Here is a 20677-nt window from a genome sequence, read left to right as displayed (position 1 = left end):
ATGGCCAGAGGGGAGAGACACAGAGGTCTTGTCCTCAGATGCAGGGGCCTCCTTGTTTTCGGAACCTGGAGGAAAAAGAAGTGAGGACAGGCCTGGCTTTGCTCCTGTCAGAGCTCAAAGCTGATGAAGTTCACACTTAAGATCTTCGGGTTTCCCTGGGAAGTAAGCTGTCTGAGAGAAAAGGACGTATTTCTTCCCTTACCTCTCTCAAAAAAACAGCACCAGCACCTTCCGGAAGTCCTTACAATTCTCCCCAGTCCTAGATAGGACTGAAGGCAAAATCAGGGAAAGGTTGGCAACAGGCTGTTACCCTGGAAACAAATCTGACTTGTAAACAGTGCAGGGGTCTTGGCCTTTAGTTAAGTGAGCCACAGGGCCATTTCAACTTATAGGTCTGGGAAACACCATCCTCCATGTCTTTGGAGTCTTTGTGTGTCTGTCAGACATCTTTCTCTGACGGCCTGTTTCTCCCCTGATACTCCATAAGATAATTACTTTTGCATAATGAGAATTATTAACTTTGTACTGATTGGCCTTTTAACAACAGAATAACACATTTGTTGTAATGTCCTTTTTCTCTGTCTGATGAATTTCTCTTATGACCTAGTTCACATCTTGCCTCTAAGCTGATGTCTAGCTTGTGAACCCTCCTCTACCTTTTCAGCGTCGGTTAGCCTTCTCTTTGTGATGACTATCGTCATGCACACCTGTTCCTCATCCTCGCCTTTCATCTGCCACAAATCAAGAATTCTTACCTACTAATCTGTAATGTGACCAACGCTGCATGTGCCTGCGTTATACATGAAAGGCCGTAGAACTACATTCCACACCCACAGCGGAGGCTTAGGTTGGGAGACTCGGCCCACTTCAAACGTATCTGTGGTTCAATAATCCTACTAAGCAAGCAGTGACCAACTGAATGTCCCTCTGTGATCTGGTCGTAGACGTAATCAGCTCAGGGTAGCATTTCTTCCTACACTCGTTAGTTTTCAGCTAAGATTACTGCACAGTTAGAACTCAGTGTGTTAAGGCACAAACGTCAGCCGAGAAGTTGGCAATGGATGGATTTGGGGTATGTATACTTCCATTGAGGTTTTACTTCAAACATTCTCTTTCATTGTTTAATATATATGGGAACAGACATTTCCATTTTTAATATAGATGAAGCATGAAATAGAAAGACACTTATAAGGAATAAATACTTTATTATAACCCAAAGCTAGTCCAGGCTGGATCCAGGTAGATCAGGAAGGCACCTTCCCCCACCCCACCCCCTGGAGGTCAATGGGGCCTGCCCTGTGCCCCCTGACCACATAATAGCTTACAAAGTTGCTATGATCTTCACAGAGAGATGGAAGTGACCATCCAGCTATCAGCTGGATCTGGTCATGTCACTTGCCTTGGCCCAAGCTAATAAAACAGTGTTGAGCTGTGAGGCAGCAGGTAGGATTGATATGTCACGAGTGCCAGGTGACCCAGCCAACGTGACGTTTACTCTCTTCCTGTTTCAGTTACTGTAATGAGTGTATGCTGGATCCAGACTGCGGTTTCTGCTATAAGATAAACGGTTCTGCTGTCATTGATTCCTCATGTGTTCCAGTTAATAAAGCTTCTACAAATGAGGCAGCCTGGGGCAGGTATGTCACGCACTGCTTACCATGAGAATGTCATTCAGTTTCAAAATGAGGCTGTTTTATTAACTTATACTCACTGTACAAGAAATGGAATTTGTGATATTTTATTGAATATGTGTGTGTGTGTGTGTGTGTGTGGGTGGGTGTGTGTGGGTGGGTGGGTGTGTGTGGGTGGGTGGGTGTGGGTAGGTGGGTGTGTGTGTATGTATGTGTGTGTGTGTGTATGTGTGTGGGTGTGTGTGTGTGTGTGGATGTGTGTGTGTATGTGTGGGGTGTGTGGGTAGGTGGGTGTGTGTGTATGTGTGTGGGTGTGTGGATGTGTGTGTGTGGGTGTGTGGGGGTAGGTGGGTGTGTGTGTATGTATGTGTAGGTGTGTGTATGTGTGTGTGTGTGTGTGGGTAGGTGGGTGTGTGGATGTGTGTGTGTGTGTGTGTGTGTGTGTATGTGTGTATGTATGGCCGTTTAGTTATATTAACTCCTACTTCATTCGCCTACCCTCCTTTCACTCCTGCTGGTTAACCAGCTCCATCCCTGCTTTCCCTAATAGTCTCTTGTACTTTCATGTCTTCTTTAAAAAAAAAAAAATCCAGATTTTTAGTCCAGCAAGATATCTCAGCAGGTAAAAGTGCTTTTTAACTAAGCTTCCCGGTATGACTGAGCCAAATCCCCAGGAACTGCAGGATAGAAAAAAGTCGCCATTCAAGAGATCTGGTGACTTCCAGAGGCACACATGCAGGTACACAGGCACACAGGCACACACGCAGGCACGCAGGCATGCAGGCACACAGGCACAAGCACACACGTAAAGAGTTGTTAGATAAACTAGAAGTCCAGACACGGTGTGTGAGAGAAGCCATGCTATGGTCCAGGGAGACTGGTTTCCAGCATGCAGAGTGTGTCCTGTGCAGCACGCCCTTTTCATGTGCTTCTGGGAAAAGGCAGTGCAGCGTGTACTGGTGCTTCAAAAATACTGCGTGTTTCCAAACACAGAAGGAAGCACTCAGGCCCCACGTGCTTGGCAAATACTCTTCCTGTTAAACACCTCCCCCGGCCCAGCCACCGGACTTTAGATATTTCATTGAAACAGGTGCTTTTTAGTGTCACCATAGCAATTTCTCCCACTCCATACTGTAATTTCCAAACTGTAATTTTCTGAACCCAAGTGAAAGAATTGTCAAAATAAGTTAGCATCACTTTAGATTACTTCATGGAGCTATATACCCCTGGAGTTTTTGTGGCTCAGTGAAATTATCCAAAAATTAGATTAAAAGTTGCTCACCATCGGTGTGTCGCCTGTCTCAAAGCTATCAGCATTTGTTTGGGACAGAACACAATTGCCTTATCATGAACACGTAAATAAGATACTTATACACAATAAGTATTCCTCACATTTAGGAACTAATATTCATATCTGTGAACTAAAAAAATATGGAAATGTATTTACTATAATGTTAACTTCTTTTTTTTTTTTTTTTTTTTTTTTTTTTAATGTAATCAATGATGGGTCCTAAATTGGAGACATCTGTAGGACCACAGGGAAAGTAAAACTAAGAGGCCAGGTAAATGTGCTTGCCTCACGTGCCTGATGACTTGGTGCTTGATTCATATAAAGGTGGCTGGAGAAACATGCCACAGACTTGACCTCTGACCTCTACAGGCAGGCATCCTCACCCTACCACAGGTGCAAATGATGATGATGATGATAACAACAAACATATAATTTGGAAAATGAGTAAAAGGCTGGAGAGATGGCTCAGCTGTAATAGCATGTGCTGCCCTGCAGAGGACCTAAGCATAGTTCTTAACAGCCATGGCAGGAGGCTCACTGCCCATAACTCCCGGGGATCTGGCCTCCATGTGCCCTGCAGTCACATGCACCAACCCACACTCAAATATATACATACATTTAAGTAAAAATAAAATCCTACAAAAAAAAAAAAAAGTAACAGACAAATTGTCAGAACCCAGAACACATGACATTTCCATGGGAAGCAAGTCTTCTCTGGTTTGTGACAGGGTCTGTCTGTCTACTTTTGCTGCGTGACCTCCGAATCCTCTGCCTCAGACTTGTAGGTGTTGGTGTCATAGGCGTGAGCCACCATGGTCAAGGAAAGCCATTTCTGATAGATATGGGAGGGTTGGCCAAACAAATAAACCCGTAACAATTGATGAAAGGGAGAAAATAAGCCAGGCGTGGTGGTGCATGCCTTTAATCCCAGTACTTGGGGAGGCAGAGGCAGGTGAATCGCTGTGAGTTCAAGGCCAGCCTGGTCAACAAAGTGAGTCTAGGACAGCCAAGGCTAAACAGAGAAATCCTGTCTCAAAAAAAAAATAATAAATTAAAAAATAAAAAAGATAAACAAGTGAGAAAATAGCCAGGAATGAGAGATGGGCAAGTAAAACCAAACTAACCCTCATTGCAAAAACAAGGAGATTTTAACATAAGAAGCTTAAAAGAGAGAAAGGCTGTTTTTATGCTATACACAAAGTTGCACACTTCAGATACAATGTCTTACGTGAATGTCTTTATGTTTCATTATGTTATGATCCAGCAAAATTTTGTATATACAAAAAGCTTAAGAAATTAACTTCTTAAAAAAAAAAAAAAAAAGAAATTAACTTCTAGGTAAATGTATAAAACATGGTGTGAAAACCTAATGTGTGTGATCTGTTTGACAGATAAGCTACTAAATGAAGCAACAATAAAAATCAAGCTAAGAAAGACTGGAGAGGGGAAATTTACACAAGTATGATTGTGAGAAATCGCAGAAAACTGAGGAAAATTGAACATCTATTTCAATCCATTCACAATAAATCAATTAGACACACTGATTGAAGACAAAAGTGTTTAGACTGGAAATTTAAAGAGATGTTTTGGACACCATTTTCAAATGGCAACCACAAAAATGTTGGAAATAGAGTGGGAAAAAATATCAAGGAGTCAAGAAGACAAAGATAGCAGAAATCAGAGATTTTGGGAGTCTTACCAAATTCAATACAAGAATTAGTCAGCCTAACTGAGAAGAAGTTCATTCATTTTGAGCCAACACAGAACACCTGCAAAATATGTGTTATGTTTGATAAAAAGAATAAATTTAGCAAGTATATTAATATATACCCAAATAAACTCTAAGTAAATTCAGATTCCAGCATGCAGATGCATATTATGACCAAGAGAGATATTTATCACCCCTTCTAAATTAGTTAAAAAACTAAAAACAAAAGTTAAAATTAAGAACAGATCATAGAAGTTGGAGAGATGGCTCAATAGTTAAAAGCACTTGCTGCTTTTGCAGGGGATTAAAGTTTGGGTCCAACCCTGGAAGTTCGTAAATGCCTATAACAACAGCTCCAGGGACCCAAAAACCTCTTCTGGCCTCTGTAGGCACATGCACACATGTCACTCACACACATACACACACACACACACACACACACACACACACACACATGAATGTAAATAAAACAATATATAAATTTTTTAAAAATCAAATAATGGAAAACAAGATGTTAAAGTTTACAGCTACACAGGCTCACAAGAGGTAGAACCAGAGCACAGAGTAGGTCTGCATGTGGAGAGGAAAAGATGGAAGTTCACTGACAGAAGCAGGAAAAGGAATGTAAAACAGAGGAAGGTGCAAAACCCAAGAGCAATCTTTAACACAGTCTGTGCATATGGAGAAAAAACTCTTACAGTTCTGACCAAGACGAGAGAAAACGTACAAACAATAATCAGAATGAAAAGACATGCAACAGACAACAGGCGACAGGCGTCTTGACACACCAAGGAGTTCAGTTAATAGTGCCTTTGAAGGCCCATAAAAAGCTCTCTAGAAAAGGTAGAATCTTCTAGAACCAGCTCAGAACATTTTGAAGTCTCATTTCTATTTGTCAGGTAAAATGTCTGATGCAAAAGGTTAAGTCCACCTTTTGGGGGAACAGCTTCAGCTAAGCACTAGAAAGGTACTCAGTTAAGAAGGGCATGGATGGCTTTCAGTGGCACAGAAACATCTGGTCCTCTGAGTCCTGCCCCCATCTGTAGACTGAGATTTGAAGAGAGTTATAACAGTGCAGAAATGTCCTGTATGAGAGAGACAGAGACAGAGACACAGAGATACAGAGGCACAGAGAGAGAGAGAGAGAGAGAAAGAGAGAGAGAGAGATGTCAGGAACACTGTATAAGCTAGAATATGCATCAGTATCTAACATAAATGCATTAGAATAGTTCTCACTTATTCCTGTTGGTTTCTCCAGCCTCCTCCATACCTCCCAGCTCTCTATCTACACAAAACCATAAATAATCCTAGTCCATTCTGGAATTTCAATGCTAACTAAAAATACCATTAACAAGGGACGCTTTCTTAGCATGCTGGTTCAGTATTTGCTTCCTATAACACAGCACTTCAGCTCTGTAATTAGAAACACTAGAATAGCTGGATAGAGTCCCTGTTTGGCAGTTCATTGTTCACAGCGTTCATTCAGCTGAGATATTTTTCTCACAGGCAAGCTCTGATACAGCACGCAGCCTGTTGGCTCTGCATTCCACCACTTGCCCGAACAAAATGTACTCAGCCCACACCCCTCACCAGCGCACTGATGTCCTTAATGACTTTCTCCTTCCTCTGCCTTCCGCCTGGGGTTAACAATTTCTGCTTTCCTCACTGCCCAAATTTTAAGAATCATCTTGTCCAAATAAGATTTCAGCCAGTTTTCGCTTGCATTCTGTCAGAATAGCCTACCAAACAAAGCATATATCTACCGCTAACCTTGTGGTAGCATGGAAACGAGAACTGTTATGGCCAACAAATCAGTGATAGTTATGAGGCACAACTTGACACTGCTTGACACTTGACAATGTGATGTATCCTGGTCCAGGGACTTCCAGGAAAAATAAATAAATAGAAAGGACAATCTCCACAGATGCAACTCTCATAGACCTTAGAGCAAAGCCCATCTCACAATAATATGGCAGCTTCCCTCTATGAAATAAGGCACAGCCTCTCTCTCTCTCTCTCTCTCTCTCTCTCTCTCTCTCTCTCTCTCTGTGTGTGTGTGTGTGTGTGTGTGTCTCTGTCTCTCTCTCTGTGTCTCTCTGTGTCTCTGTCTCTCTCTCTGCCTCTCTCTGCCTCTCTCTCTCTCTCTCTCTCTCTCTCTCTCTCCTCTCTCTCTCTCTCTCTCTCTCTCTCTCTCTCTCTCTCTCTCTCTCTCTCTCTCTCTCTCTCTCACAGCTGATCCAAAATGAATGCAAGCCTAGCAAGAGGGTAGCATCTTCCAGACTCTGATTTCAGTGTCTGGATGAGATGCCCCAACAGGCTTCATCTGAACGCTGTGATAACTGAGCTGGTGGCGGCATGGTCCAATGGGAGTGGTCTGTGCTTAATTGTGTCTTCTTGTCTACAAAACAAGGTCCAGGGCTGTGGCCTATCCTATTCAAAACGCTTGATGCTTTGGACAATAGTGAAAAACCTGAGAGGGTTTCAAAGGAGAAGATGCAGGATTCTAATGATTTTTTTTTTTTTCCTTTCTTGAACATGTTTCCAAAGGAGAAAAAGTGTGAAAAACAAAAACCAAAAAAACCATGAGGATCATACAGTTTTGATCAACACATTTTGGTTACCTAGGACTTTAAAATATTAAACCATGTTCCAATAAAATTTAATCACGCAGTCTAGATTGCATGAAGCCAAACTACAAGAAAAATACTTAAGAAACTGACACTCAGTTTCTTAAGAAGATATTCAACGATTTCCTTAGAGCCTTCCCTGGTATGCCAAGCAATCTGTATCTGTGGTGGTCCTGTAAAACCACGTACAGTACAGAGCTTGCTGAACAGAAAAGCCAAGGTTTTTTTTTTCATGACCCTTATACAGAGTATTTTCAAAAGATGCATAATAATGAATCTAGAAAAAGAAACAGCATTAATGAAACATAGTATCTAAAGATATATATATATTAGATTGACACATTTCTATTACTCCTTTGTGGGATAGAAAATCCCCCAGCTATGTTCCTAATGACAGCATAATTCACAATTAAGTGTTGTTAACTTTTACTTTACAGAAAGTAGTGTAGTGTTTAATATAGACTATCTTGATCCACTTAAGGTTATACTCACACTGCTTGGACATGAGTCATAATGCCAGGTTATTTTTTAGATCATTAGTACTTAAAGTTCCCATCTATGTACAATTTCAAAAATCACATATCTTGTGTTATTATTTTTAAAGTCCAAGAACATAAGAATCTGTTGGTTATAACAATGGTACATATTGTATCCCTCTGCTCCTTATATTGCAAAGTATAAAACCAAAACATTTCAGAATAATTCCTCTGTATCTATATATAATTTCCTAATTCAAATTGTTGTACCAGCAAACACTTTATACATTTTATTCAAGTATTACATGGTTTATTTTTTTTCTAAAATTCACATTTTCATCCATCCATCCATCTTTTTTTTTTTTTTTACATTTTCAAATGTCTTGTTCAGTTTGTGCTTCCTCTGAAATGTAGCCTATGAATTATTTCTCACTAAGAAAAATTTAGAGGCTGTAAATCTGTTTTTGAAAGGACCAGAGCCTGGCAGAGCTAGGATGAGATAGCTTACTTTGCATAGGTTTCATGGTGGTGACTCATGGTTCAGCAAGGCAACAGAAGATGCTAGTGCAAAGGCCACAGCGGCACAGCGGCTAGAGGTGACAGCTAGTGCAAAGGCCACAGCGGCACAGCGGCTAGAGGTGACAGCTAGTGCAAAGGCCACAGCGGGACAGTGGCTAGAGGTGACAGCTAGTGCAAAGGCCACAGCGGGACAGCGGCTAGAGGTGACAACTAGTGCAGAGGCCACAGCGGCACAGCGGCTAGAGGTGACAGCTAGTGCAAAGGCCACAGCGGCACAGCAGCTAGAGGTGACAGCTAGTGCAAAGGCCACAGCGGGACAGCGGCTAGAGGTGACAGCTAGTGCAGAGGCCACAGCGGCACAGCGGCTAGAGGTGACAGCTAGTGCAAAGGCCACAGCGGCACAGCAGCTAGAGGTGACAGCTAGTGCAAAGGCCACAGTGGGACAGTGGCTAGAGGTGACAGCTAGTGCAAAGGCCACAGTGGGACAGTGGCTAGAGGTGACAGCTAGTGCAAAGGCCACAGTGGGACAGTGGCTAGAGGTGACAGCTAGTGCAAAGGCCACAGTGGGACAGTGGCTAGAGGTGACAACTAGTGCAAAGGCCACAGTGGGACAGTGGCTAGAGGTGACAGCTAGTGCAGAGGCCACAGCGGCACAGCGGCTAGAGGTGACAGCTAGTGCAGAGGCCACAGCGGCACAGCGGCTAGAGGTGACAGCTAGTGCAAAGGCCACAGTGGGACAGCGGCTAGAGGTGACAGCTAGTGCAGAGGCCACAGCGGCACAGCGGCTAGAGGTGACAGCTAGTGCAAAGGCCACAGTGGGACAGCAGCTAGAGGTGACAGCTAGTGCAAAGGCCACAGCGGCACAGCGGCTAGAGGTGACAGCTAGTGCAAAGGCCACAGCGGCACAGCGGCTAGAGGTGACAGCTAGTGCAAAGGCCACAGTGGGACAGTGGCTAGAGGTGACCTGGATCTGGCCCTGGAGCACATTGTCTTAGCCCCTACTAGGAACCTAAATTTTTTTTTAATTGGTGCATTTCTGTAAGTATGGTCTTCGAACTGGCAATGGTTGTAGGTGAGTGACTCCTCGTGATGCCCTGACCAGAATGTGCTGTGAGATCCCATGGCAAGGCACAGTAGAAACACATTCACTGACCCCTCCATGTTACTTAACACCTGCACCGGGAAAGTCAGCTAGAAATTAACCACCTGGTTGTTTTCATTCTGCTTATTACAGCTCTCTCCAGTTCCTGGCAAGTGTAATGATTTTATTATTGCTAAAAACAGCTGCTGCTGCTCCCTGGGAGATGATTTTTTTTTTTTTTTTCTGCTTCAGCCTTACCCACGTGACTCACTCTGGCCTAGCAAAGGAAAGTGGAACCAATCTGTGTCATTTCTGAGCCAGAGTTTTAAAAGGCAAGTTTTTAGCCAGAAATTTCCATACCTCTTTCCATTCCACTGAGAAGTTGGCCATGTCCCCATACTGCAGATGCTGCATGAACTGTGACTGCAGAGTGACAGGCTGGTGGGATTGTAGCTGGCCTCAGGTAGACCCAGGCCACCAGCTGGCTTGTGGAAATCACAGTGGAATCGGAGGCTTCTCTCACTTAGGCATAATCTGTCCTTGTTTGGCTGGTAAAGACACACTGAATTCCGCCCCTGTTGGAAGTAAGCTGTGCTAGCTTCTGCTGTGGAAACAACACCCCTGTGTTAGAAGAGGAAGCTGACTCTGAAAAGGAATCAAGAACGGCAAAAGAAGTATGAGTAGTTGCAGAAAGATTGGCTGAGTAATCCTGAAGCTGCTGCCATAGATCGTAAATGTGGGGCACGTGCCGCAGGTGGCAGGAAATCGGGACAGTTTTTAGTAGCAGAAATAGACTGGGGTTAGAGGGCAAAGTTCTCATGGACAAAGAACTCTCTTACAAGTGTGTGCCATCCACGGTAAGGCATTTGGAAGTTCATTCATCCAAGGGCGATAGCAGGGCAGTGCCTACACATTTATCTGGTAGACTGTTTACTGCAACCCAGTTTAAACTGTGATCACAGTCATGTTGCGATTCACGCTTGTAATGTAGCAACTGTGACATCATTTTTGACCCAGGGTACATGCCATCAAAGTGTGTCATCAGTTTGAACATAGCCCTAATGACCAATAATGTGTCAGTGTCGCTTTAAGGAAGAAATCAAAGCGCTTCCCCCAGGTGTCCTTTAACCAACAGTGAGCCCAGATGTGAATTCTCTACTTTGCTCTCTCTGTGTCTTCCATCCCCTGTCTGTCTGTTATATGAGTCTGAATCTGTGCCTGCCTGCACGCTGTCCCATGAATCTGCCCCCATGTTTGTGTGTGCCCCTCTCTCTGTCAGACTATACCCAACTCTAGCAGAGAGCTTTATTCTTTCTTTTCTTAAATAGCATGGGAAGGATTGCATGGAAAAGGATGGAGGGAATACTTCATAGAAATCTTAAGAGAGTCTTGGGAGGGATTAAGTCACTGTCTCCAACTGATCCCAGCAAACCAAGGCGACAAAACACTGTCTTACAATCATTGTGTATCAAGTGGTATCCAAATGTCACATTCAACATTTATGGTGGATAAGGTTGCTTTCAACCTACTTGCTGTTTTCAGCTAATAATACACGTGTAAGCACACATGTACTATTTTGCATCGGGGCATGGAAGAATACATGTAGATGACAGGGGTGCATTAGGGTGTATACATCGATTACATGGGAAATCCAAGACAAGTAAGGCTAGCTGTTACATTGTCCTGTTAAAAGTAGGTTAAACAAACAGGCTGAGCACATAGTAGGGTAACAGTCTTAAATCACCTCACAGTGTCTTAACTCAGGCTGTGAGGTCCAGCAAAAGTCCCAGTTTCTTAGAATGAGGTATCATATTGCATTGCTACAAAAGCGTATTTAAAAAAAATTTATTTCAGAGAGGGACCACAGCTGTGCAGTACAGGATTAAAGTTACTGCCCTGCGATACACACATTAAGATGGGATTTGCCATGTATGCTTCTTAGAGACAAAGACATTTGTGAAAGAAGATGCATAAAAGTGAGTGAGCTTTAGAAATTGACTATCTTTTAGGAAGTATAACTGCTAGATGACTTGAGATATAAATGTTTATGATAGGCTAGAAGAAAGAATATTTCATGTACTGGACACTGATTAAATTTTATGGAACTGTGTTGCTACCTTTAGAAATATTTTTAAATAAGGCTCAATTCCTTCATGACATTGACATTGGTGAGTAAAGTCTGTTACAAACTCTAAAAATAATTAATTTCTTTTACATACCTTTAAGCCTCATGAGAACAATAAAAGATATTAGTCTTGATTAAAACTATGTTGAAAGCTTAAAAGTGAGCTGTTGTGCATGAGGCACAGGGGCATAAGGTCATGGATTTAATGAGTCCATCTGTCAAAAAGTGTAGATCATTCTGGATGAGCTCCTGATGTTTATAAAGTACTGTTTATTTTCTTTCGTGTACAACTGAAAACTATGACTGACATTAGAAGAAGTCAACCTAGGCAGGCAGATGTGCTACCAAATGAAAATATGTTGACAATGCCAGAGGTACACACTTGTTGTGTCACAACACTGGGTCTTAGTAATACTGAGCAATGGGCACGTCCCCAGGCTAGATGCATGATAAGTTATCTGCATACGTTAATCATACATATTATGGCTCCCGTTATGACATTTTCATTTATGTATCTGACATATTTGGCCATATTCATACCCACCCTCTTTTTTCCCTTCCACCTCCACTACTTTCCTCTTCCCAATTAGCTCCACTTCTACTTTTGGGTTGTGTGAACTTTTTATTGTTGTTGTTTTGTTGTATATTTGCGATGCAGTGTTAGGTACAGGAGCATGGGTGAGGGCTCGCTGAAGGAGGACATCGTCTTATCGGTAGTTACACCACTGAAGAAAGAGTCTCTTCCTCTCCAGTTGTATTAGTTACTTTACTGTTGCTCTAGCATAACATGACCCAAAACACGTTAAAGAAGAATGAGTTTATTTGGCCTTACAGTTTCAGAGACTAGAGTCCACAGTCAGGGAGAGGGCACAAGATTATAGCAGGAACAAGAAGCTAGCCAAACACGTTTCCATCCACACACAGCAAGCAGAACAAGGAGACAGGAAGTAGGGTGAGGTCTTGTCTCCTTGGTATGGCCAACTCCTTCCTGTATCACTGTTACTCTTGTTCTTTGCTTTCCTTCTCAGGACCTGGTTGAGACCTCCAAAGTCAGACCCACCCTAGACTAAGACTCTAGCAACCAATGCATGAAAAAGTTTCACAAATCAAATGTGAGATGGGCATAGACACAGTAATAGGCATACAGGTTGTAACCGGAAGAGTAGAACCGAGGAGAGTCGCCACTCCTGAGACCCATGGACAGCAACAAGGATCTAGTTTATGCACTGAGCCCTGTGTGTGCTTGCTAGGATGGAGATTGTGTGGCCACTTTGACTACATCTCAGTTTTAAGTTTAACTTGGAGAAAACTTAACAATGAATACATGTTGGGCACCTTCCTCACTACAGTATAAAGTAATGTTTTCTAATGCAGAATATCAAGGTGCCCCTACCTCTCCTGCCATCCCTGACAAGGTGACTTAGGAACTGTGTGTATATTTAACCTCTAATTAAATACAAACCAGAAACCATTTAGTATTGCTGCTCAATTAAGTCTGAGGAATTTTACTACTTGTTTTGCTTGGCTCTAAGAGAAAGGCACATTCTGGGTCACTGCAGCATATTGGAGTGAGAAGTGCCCAAAAAGTTGCCCACCATGCAAGGACAAAGCAGCAGAGGAGAAATTAAAAAAAAAAAAAAAAAAAGCATTGACTCCTCACCTGGGTCAACAAAGACAGGAAGATCACTCAGGCAGGACAAACTGGCCCCAAGACAAGAACATGTATCTGTGGTGGAGAGGGTGTACCCAGAAGCAGATCACCTCATAGGAGCCAGAGTGAAGGCAATGACTAACCAATATAACTCCTTAGGAGGCCACCTTGCTGGAACTTGAGCCAAAGCTATGATGGGCAGTGCCTCATCTTGACCAGCACTCATTCATTATGCCCCTGCCCTTGTTCAGTTCTTCCTATTTAGAACAAAAGCTTCTATTAGTATATCGAAAACCAATCTGGGCATCTCTAGTGGCCTTTTATCTGCTCACCTTCTCCGTGTGTGTTGATTGATGGCCTGTCTCTATTTTCCAGCATGTCTTGGTTCTTTCACTGGAGTATTGGGTCAGGTGGCTGGAACTTACCTTCTGGGTCTCAGAGAACAGGGCCTTTGCTCTAAAACTCAGAAAGTGAACAACATGAAGCCGTTCCTAGACAACTCCCAGGCTTGTTTATCTCAGATAGCAGCTTAGGAAACAGTGCAGGTCACAGAGGCAGGCTTTTCTGTTGCGTAGAGAGTTATTAAGGGTCCTTTGAAGGAGACGGAACTGGCCTCTAACATGCCCACAAAGTCCCAGAATCAATAGCTTTGAGTTTTTCTTAGACTTAGCGTTTGGTATCTGTATGTACATAAATCATATTCCATATATATTTAAAGTTATTTGAAAGGCTACAGATAAAGAAGTGATATTTCACAAACTTTATTGTCTGTATAAAAGCCTAATTTTACTCTCTACCCTGGACAAGTAATGAGTCTCCATGAAGTTATGTGCTTCTCATGGAAACTCTGAGTGGTTAGTTGATCTCCCTGTGCCCTTGTGGATATCTTCCATCCTGTGTGCCAGCACCACATTGCAGCTGAGACCAGCTTCCACAATAAATGAGGAACTAATGCTGCGCACGTTCTTTAAAAAAAAAAATTTAAGAATTTCATTGAGAATTACACTGTATCTATATCCTCCCTCCCTCCCTCCCCTCTCTAACACTTCCCGTGTCCCTCCCCCAACATTCCCCCCTTAATTAACGACCCCATCTTCTATATTTATCTTTCAAAAATTAGTGTAACCCTTATTTGCATATTTAGGTCTGACCATTTAGGATTGAGCTCTGATCCCAAGGGGAGAATGTGTTTTTTGTCAGCTTGATACAACCTAGAGTCATCCAGGAAGGGAGAGCTTCAGTTGAAGAATTGCTTCCTGCAGATTACCTGTAGGAAAGTCTTTGGGGGCATCTTCGTGATTGTTGGATGATGTGGGAGGTCTCAGGCCACTGTGGCAGGCAGTGGTCCTGAGTGGTACATAGGAGCAAGCTGAGCATTGCATGGGAGCAAGCCCAGGAAGCAGCAGTCTGCCTGGTGTTTGCTTCAGTTCCTGCCTCTTGAATCCCTGTGTTGGCTTTCCACCGTGACGGAAACTGTAACCTGTGAGATACATAAAACCATTCCTCTCCAAGTTGTTTGTGGTCCGTGTTTTCTGATAGCAACAGACAGAGGTAACTGGGACAGTCCTCTATCAGCTGTATTGCGGGCAAAGATTCTCTCCCAGTCTGTGTGCTCCCTCTTCATTCTGTTGGTTGTTCCCTTTGATATAAGGGATCTTTTAGTGTTAAGAGGTTCCATTTGTCAATGTTAGGGACTAATCTCTGAGAAAATGGAGTCCTAGTCAGGAAGTCTTTTCAAGCTCCGTATCTTGTAGACAGTGTAGGGTTTTGACTGCTTAAATCAGCAAGTGGGGACTCGAGCCCTGCTCATGCTGTGCATTGACTATGGCTTGGAGAAGTAGGTAACCCTTGCTTCTGTCTGTCCTCCATCCCACAGTAGGCTGCAGATGTACTACAGCCAAAGGTTGCCAGGCAATTAAGACCCATAAACTCTCTGCCTCTGATTACCTAGAGAGAGAGAGAGAGAGAGAGAGAGAGAGGGGGGGGGGGGGGAGGGAGGGAGGGAGGGAGGGAAAGAGAGAAATTAGTGAAGGAAAATTAATTTATTAGGCTTGGATAAACTGGGGAGAAAAATGTTGTTTGTTTCTCTTCATTTTGTCTATAACAAGAGCCAAGGGATATGCATGTTTAACTTACCTGAGAAAGCTCAGAACTTTCTGAAATCTCTGCCTGTAAGTCCCTCCTTATCATAAACAGAATACAAGTAGGAACCAGTTGGAAGACATCCTTGAAGCACCAGATAATCACATCTAAGAACTTACCTTTTAAGAAAATTGTACTATTTTATTTCATGCGCTTGGTATTTTGCCGGTATGTGTGTCTGTGCGCCAGTGAATGCCAGGAAAGGGAGTAGGATTCCCAAGAATTGGAGTTACACACAGTTGTGAGCTGCCATGTGGGTTCTGGGAAACAAACTCGGGTCCTCTGGAAGATGAGCCAGTGCTTTTAACTGCTGGGCCTTCTCTCCAGTCCCTGGAACTCACCTTTTTATAACCCCCCCCCCATGTCAGTTACCTTTGGCATGGCTGGCACAAAGTGATTCCATTTTAATAGTGACAGCTCCCTCTGCTTGCCTCTGAGCAGTATTCTCTGAAGACACCAATGTTTTACCTCTGTGGTTGGCTTGGTTTTATCATCCTTTGTAGCCAAGATGAGGCTTTTCCTGGTTGATTCAATTCCATATCAGGGGGTGGAGGAACCAGACAGAGAAGTGGTCAAAGACCACTTGACCAATCCTGAAGGGCTTAAGGCTGATTTTACTTGACATTTCTATATAAGTTTTAGGTATATTAAGGTTGAGTTGGAAATATTCCCCATTGTTGTAGCTCTTGGCACATTGCTTTATCTCTAGGGACATTTACACCTTTTCTTTGACAGATTATAAGGTGAACACTTTTTTTCTTCCCTTCTCTTTAAAGGTCAGCTTTAAGGTTAGTCTCATTGGGTACTTGTTAAATATATTAACTTCCTAAGTGAAAGAGGAAGATTTTTTTTTTTTATTTTGCAGTAGAATGTCAATAAACAATAGTTATAGCACAAAGCTTTCTAGCGGAATCACAGAAGAGCAAAGACAGCAATTCACGAATTATCTGGTTACTGTTAATGTTTGTAAACTGTGGGCTCCAGGAGAGTGGGGTTCAATCCTCTTAGTTGCTACAGTGACTCTGCTTGAAGTAAGGTGTGGGTGGTTGATACCCGTAACTTCAGCATTGGGGAGCCTGGGCAAGAAGTCAGAAGTTCGGGGTCGCCCTTGGCTACCTATCCAGCTCCTGTGGCGTGGGCTACATAAGATCCTGTTTCACAAAACAAACAACAAAAAAATGGAGCTGCCTGGATCATAAAGTGGGTGAGTACATCTGATCATTACCCCTAGGGTAATCACACACGTGTCCATAGGAACTGGTAATAAACATTTCTCCAGATTCGCCAATTGATGTTGTGACAGCAGCCTCGGAAAGTATTTCTAAACCTCACATTCTGCAAGGGCCGAGTCCTGGGGGGTCAGTAGACACGTGGGAAACCAGCTCCACAGTTCTCTATACAGCACTGTACTTGTGTGCAGGGCGTTCACCCCTCAAGGGGAGTTTTGCGCCTTTAATTTTCTTTTAGCCTCCTGCAATATTTTGAAAGCAAAACTAAGGACCATAAATAGGTATTACCAGGGCCACAAATGCGCACCATATCTATGGTACTTTTGTTTAACCGAAACTAGAGGGTGGTCATCAGACAGGGCTTCCCAACAAACAGAAATTCAGATGCATCCTCATTCTGTTAAAAGCCTGAAAAAATGAACAGGAAACATTAATTTATTTTCTCTTTTATTCTAGTCTTTTGAGACAGGGTCTTGCTATATGTCCCCGTCAACTTGGAGAGACTCTCCTGCCTCTGCCTCCTGAGTGCTGGAATCAAACATGTAGTTGTCATCCAGCTTAACTCTTTTTTCTTTTAGTTATCTATTTTGCAGACTTCTTTAAAAGTAGGTCAGCAATTTTTTTGGTTTATAGCTGTTCTCGCTAAGCACAGATCTCGTTTAATGTTTATTCTTTATAATCCTCTCACAATATCATCAAACTTCTGTGACTCATCTAGATTATGTTATCTTTAGATTGCTGTAAATTGATGTTATATCTGAAATGAGGTATCATATATATGCTGTCAGTGTCTTGTGAGTTGCCCTTTTTGTTTTTCCCTTTATGTTTGGCTTGGGGTAAGGAAAAGAAAAATTGAATAAAAGGCTGACTATAATTTAAAATTCTGATATGATAAAATTTTGTCTTAACCCTTTAGAATTTTACCTTATGGCTAAATATAATGAGTACTTTCAGATAAACTTATGTCTATATGCCAGCCATAAGAACAGCTGTAGTTTATAGATGCTAGCCCTGTGTGATCCTTTAAGATGCAATCTGAGAGTTTCTGTTGTTGTTTCCATATCTTTTTATGTGATGCTGTCTGACTCCATGGAGATTTTTTACAGACAGTTGTGTATATTGATGTGTACATGTATCTAAAAAACATGAGACAAAAATCTCAGTGGCCTTTCCATCACACAGCGTTTCAGAGACTTAGTGGCACAGTGCCATATCATATATTAGCACACACTGACATGTGGCATTACTTTATATCTATAATGATAGTATTCTCTCGCACAGATAAGCGTTATCTGCAGAGTTAGGCATATAGCATTATTTTTTGTGAATAATACACACACACACAAACACACACACATACACACGCCTGTATCTATGTATATCAAGTTAGATACTAAAATGTGAATCCTCGAGCTGGCTAGACTCAGTAGGTAAAGATGCTTGTCATAAAAACCTGGCAACCCAACCTTGACTTTCAGAAACTACATGAAGGTAGATGAATAAAGCCAATTTCACCAAATTGTCCTCTGCCTCCATAAGGGTGCCATGGCCCACATGTGTGCATAGACGCACACACAGAAATACACACATAAAAAATAGTATTTTTATTATTAATCTAATTCCATAACTTTATTTATAGCAGAAATGTGTCCTCTATTAAAAATGAATGAATGTTGAATAACAACTTTATTATCCTAAATGAAAAAACAGCTAATCACAACATTGCCGAAAAATGTATATATTTAATGCAGAGAAATAATATAAAAAGTATCTCTCCATGTAGGGCCTGTCCTTTTTTTAAAAATGTACATTTTATCTCTTAAATTAGCATTTTAAGTTTAGCTGCTGTATTAAACAGCGTTCTCAAGAGAACCAATCCCTTAGGAAGGATACATATGAAAAGGAGACTTACTATACTGTCTTACATCACACTGTATGGGTGGTCCACCACTGGCTGCCTTCCCACTAGTGATGCTGAGGCCTGGCAGTGTCCATTGCCCTAGGCTGGATGCTCAGCAGTGCTCCTAGCCTGGAGGATTCCTGAGGTACCCCTGGTCTTCAGCCGACATCAGAAGGACTTACCTTAGTACAGAATGGCCGTGGCTGCAGCCATGGCAACCACAGCTGATGAACTCATAGAAAGATATAAACGCAGTAGATGAACTCACTGGTGTGACAAGAAGGCAAAGGGGCAAAATACAAAGAGCTTTCCCCCCAGACCTCCTGGTGTCTCTGTTGCTGCCGCGTTCAGAGGCAATCTTCCATGCCTGTTAATGTAATCAAGAAAATCCCTCACAGGTGTGTCCAGAGCTTGTCTCTCACTTGATTCCAGACCCAATCAAGTTGTCAGTAAGATTAAGCATCTGAGCCAGCAAGTCAATTTAGAACACTTCTGTGCATTTAGCAAAATACATTGGCAGTTTTTACACCTTTTAAATGTAACACATTTGTCATCTCTTGTCTTGATAAGGCCTCGTAATATATTTCTCCCTTCTATGACCTACAGAGGAAGGTAACTGCTTACCCAGTTCCTGAGTGATAATCTTTGACAAATATACATCTAAGACTTTATAGGTATCATAGGTTATACATGTAAGACTATCTCTGAAATATAAGAGTAGCAATAATCTAATAGAATTTTAATATGCATTATTTAGAAATATTTTTCTATGACTACGTATTAATGTCAATAGGTCTCAGTTCAATCAAATCTGTCCCCAAATAATACTGTAATCTTTTCAAAATAGCTCATGATTTGGACAAAGATTTTATAGTTGTCTATACACCACTCAGTGCCATCAAAGGAACCACCTAAGTCTTGCCTGATTTGTCTACAGCGCTGTATAAAGGACGGTTGCTATGTTCTAATGTGCTCAAATTCTCCAGCAAGTTCTTGGAGGGGATATGCCCAGGAAAATAGGCACAGCATTAAGGAATCGCTAGACTTTTTCCTAGCAGGCAGCAGTGTTGCCAATGGTTTTATTTCTGTGATAAGGCACCATCTCCCAGTTGAAAATGCCCCGCCTATTAAGAAATCTGTTAATCCTGGGTACCATTGTCATTGTTTGCAAGGATCTGTGTCTTCTCTTAAAGCATAGAAAGTGATGTATAAAGCACCAGCAAGCAGTTGACCTGTCTCTTACAAAGACACTCTACTTGTACAATACTATAATTGTATTTCCAATTTTAGACCAAGCTTTCCCTCTGCTTCTCCAGTGGCCATGCAGTTTTGCAGGGGGAAAAAAACCATCCTGTTTCTTTTTAAAGTTTGGGAGTCCAGTTTCCACAAGTTATGAAGGATACATCCAAGAGGTGAATCCTTAGGAATTGAAGAGGAGTTACCATGCTGGGAAGAAAGGGCATTGCAGAGACACTGGAGAAGGTGTCCCCTTGTCTTGTTCAAATACCTCTAAATGGTGTGTGTGTGTGTGTGTGTGTGTGTGTGTGTGTGTGTGTGTGTGTGTGTGTGTGTGTATCCTTGCCTCCTGAGCATGGAAATCACAGACAGTGCACCTTGGCCACTCCCAGAGATGCCTTCACTTGCAAGGTCAACCTTTGTCATGTATTCTTTCAAACTTGTCTCTGGTCTGTGCTAAAGGTGTGACTGCCTCTCTGAGAGTGAATTTTGTTCTTGCAAGGAACTCGAGAGACAGAATAGAAAGTCAGGAGGGATCCCAAGAGACAGCACTGCAATCCTGACCACAGCATAGCACAGACGATGGATGGCAGTCGGGGCATCCGTCACTTCCCCTGTAGGACCCAACTGCTACATGGCACAAAGCAAGTCCCCCCAATAATAGATGTAGCCTCCTCAGTCTAGTACAGAAAATGAAATGACCTCATCACTTAGGTACTTTTCATTCTTTTTACCTGTGGAATCTTTAGGGGGAAAATGAATACAACCTGTTTTCTGTCTCAGAATTGACTTTAGAAGAAAGTTCTTACCAAAGTGTATGCAGCCGACCCAAAAGCTTGTAAATTAACAAAACCTATACAACTCAATGGATGCTGCTTTGCTTTGCATGAACAAAAAGACCTTCACTAAGGACTTTTATGCTTGTTGTCTCTCTAAAACATTTGTTGGAGAGAACACGTATCTTCTTTTAATGCTATATTTTCAGCATTTTAATCTTTCATGAACTATCTCATAGAACCCAATATATCATTTCAGTATGTTTATAAAGTCAGGCAGAATAG

The 20677-nt window shown here is 42.2% G+C and overlaps 1 protein-coding gene across 1 annotated transcript in view; it reads left to right on the top strand.

Moving 5' to 3' along the window:
* Slc2a13 (solute carrier family 2 member 13) overlaps nucleotides 1-20677 on the top strand; it is a 280523-nt gene that overhangs the window by 223042 nt on the left and 36804 nt on the right. The window contains exon 7 of the mRNA XM_051160231.1: nucleotides 1512-1637. Within this exon, the coding sequence (XP_051016188.1) occupies nucleotides 1512-1637 (126 nt within the window). The remainder of the gene's footprint in view (nucleotides 1-1511; nucleotides 1638-20677) is intronic.

Source organism: Acomys russatus, chromosome 17 (genome assembly GCF_903995435.1).
Source record: "Acomys russatus chromosome 17, mAcoRus1.1, whole genome shotgun sequence".
In the NCBI taxonomy this organism is placed as follows: domain Eukaryota; kingdom Metazoa; phylum Chordata; class Mammalia; order Rodentia; family Muridae; genus Acomys; species Acomys russatus.
Note: the sequence above shows the minus strand (reverse complement) of the source record. Positions and strands in the feature narration are given on the sequence as shown.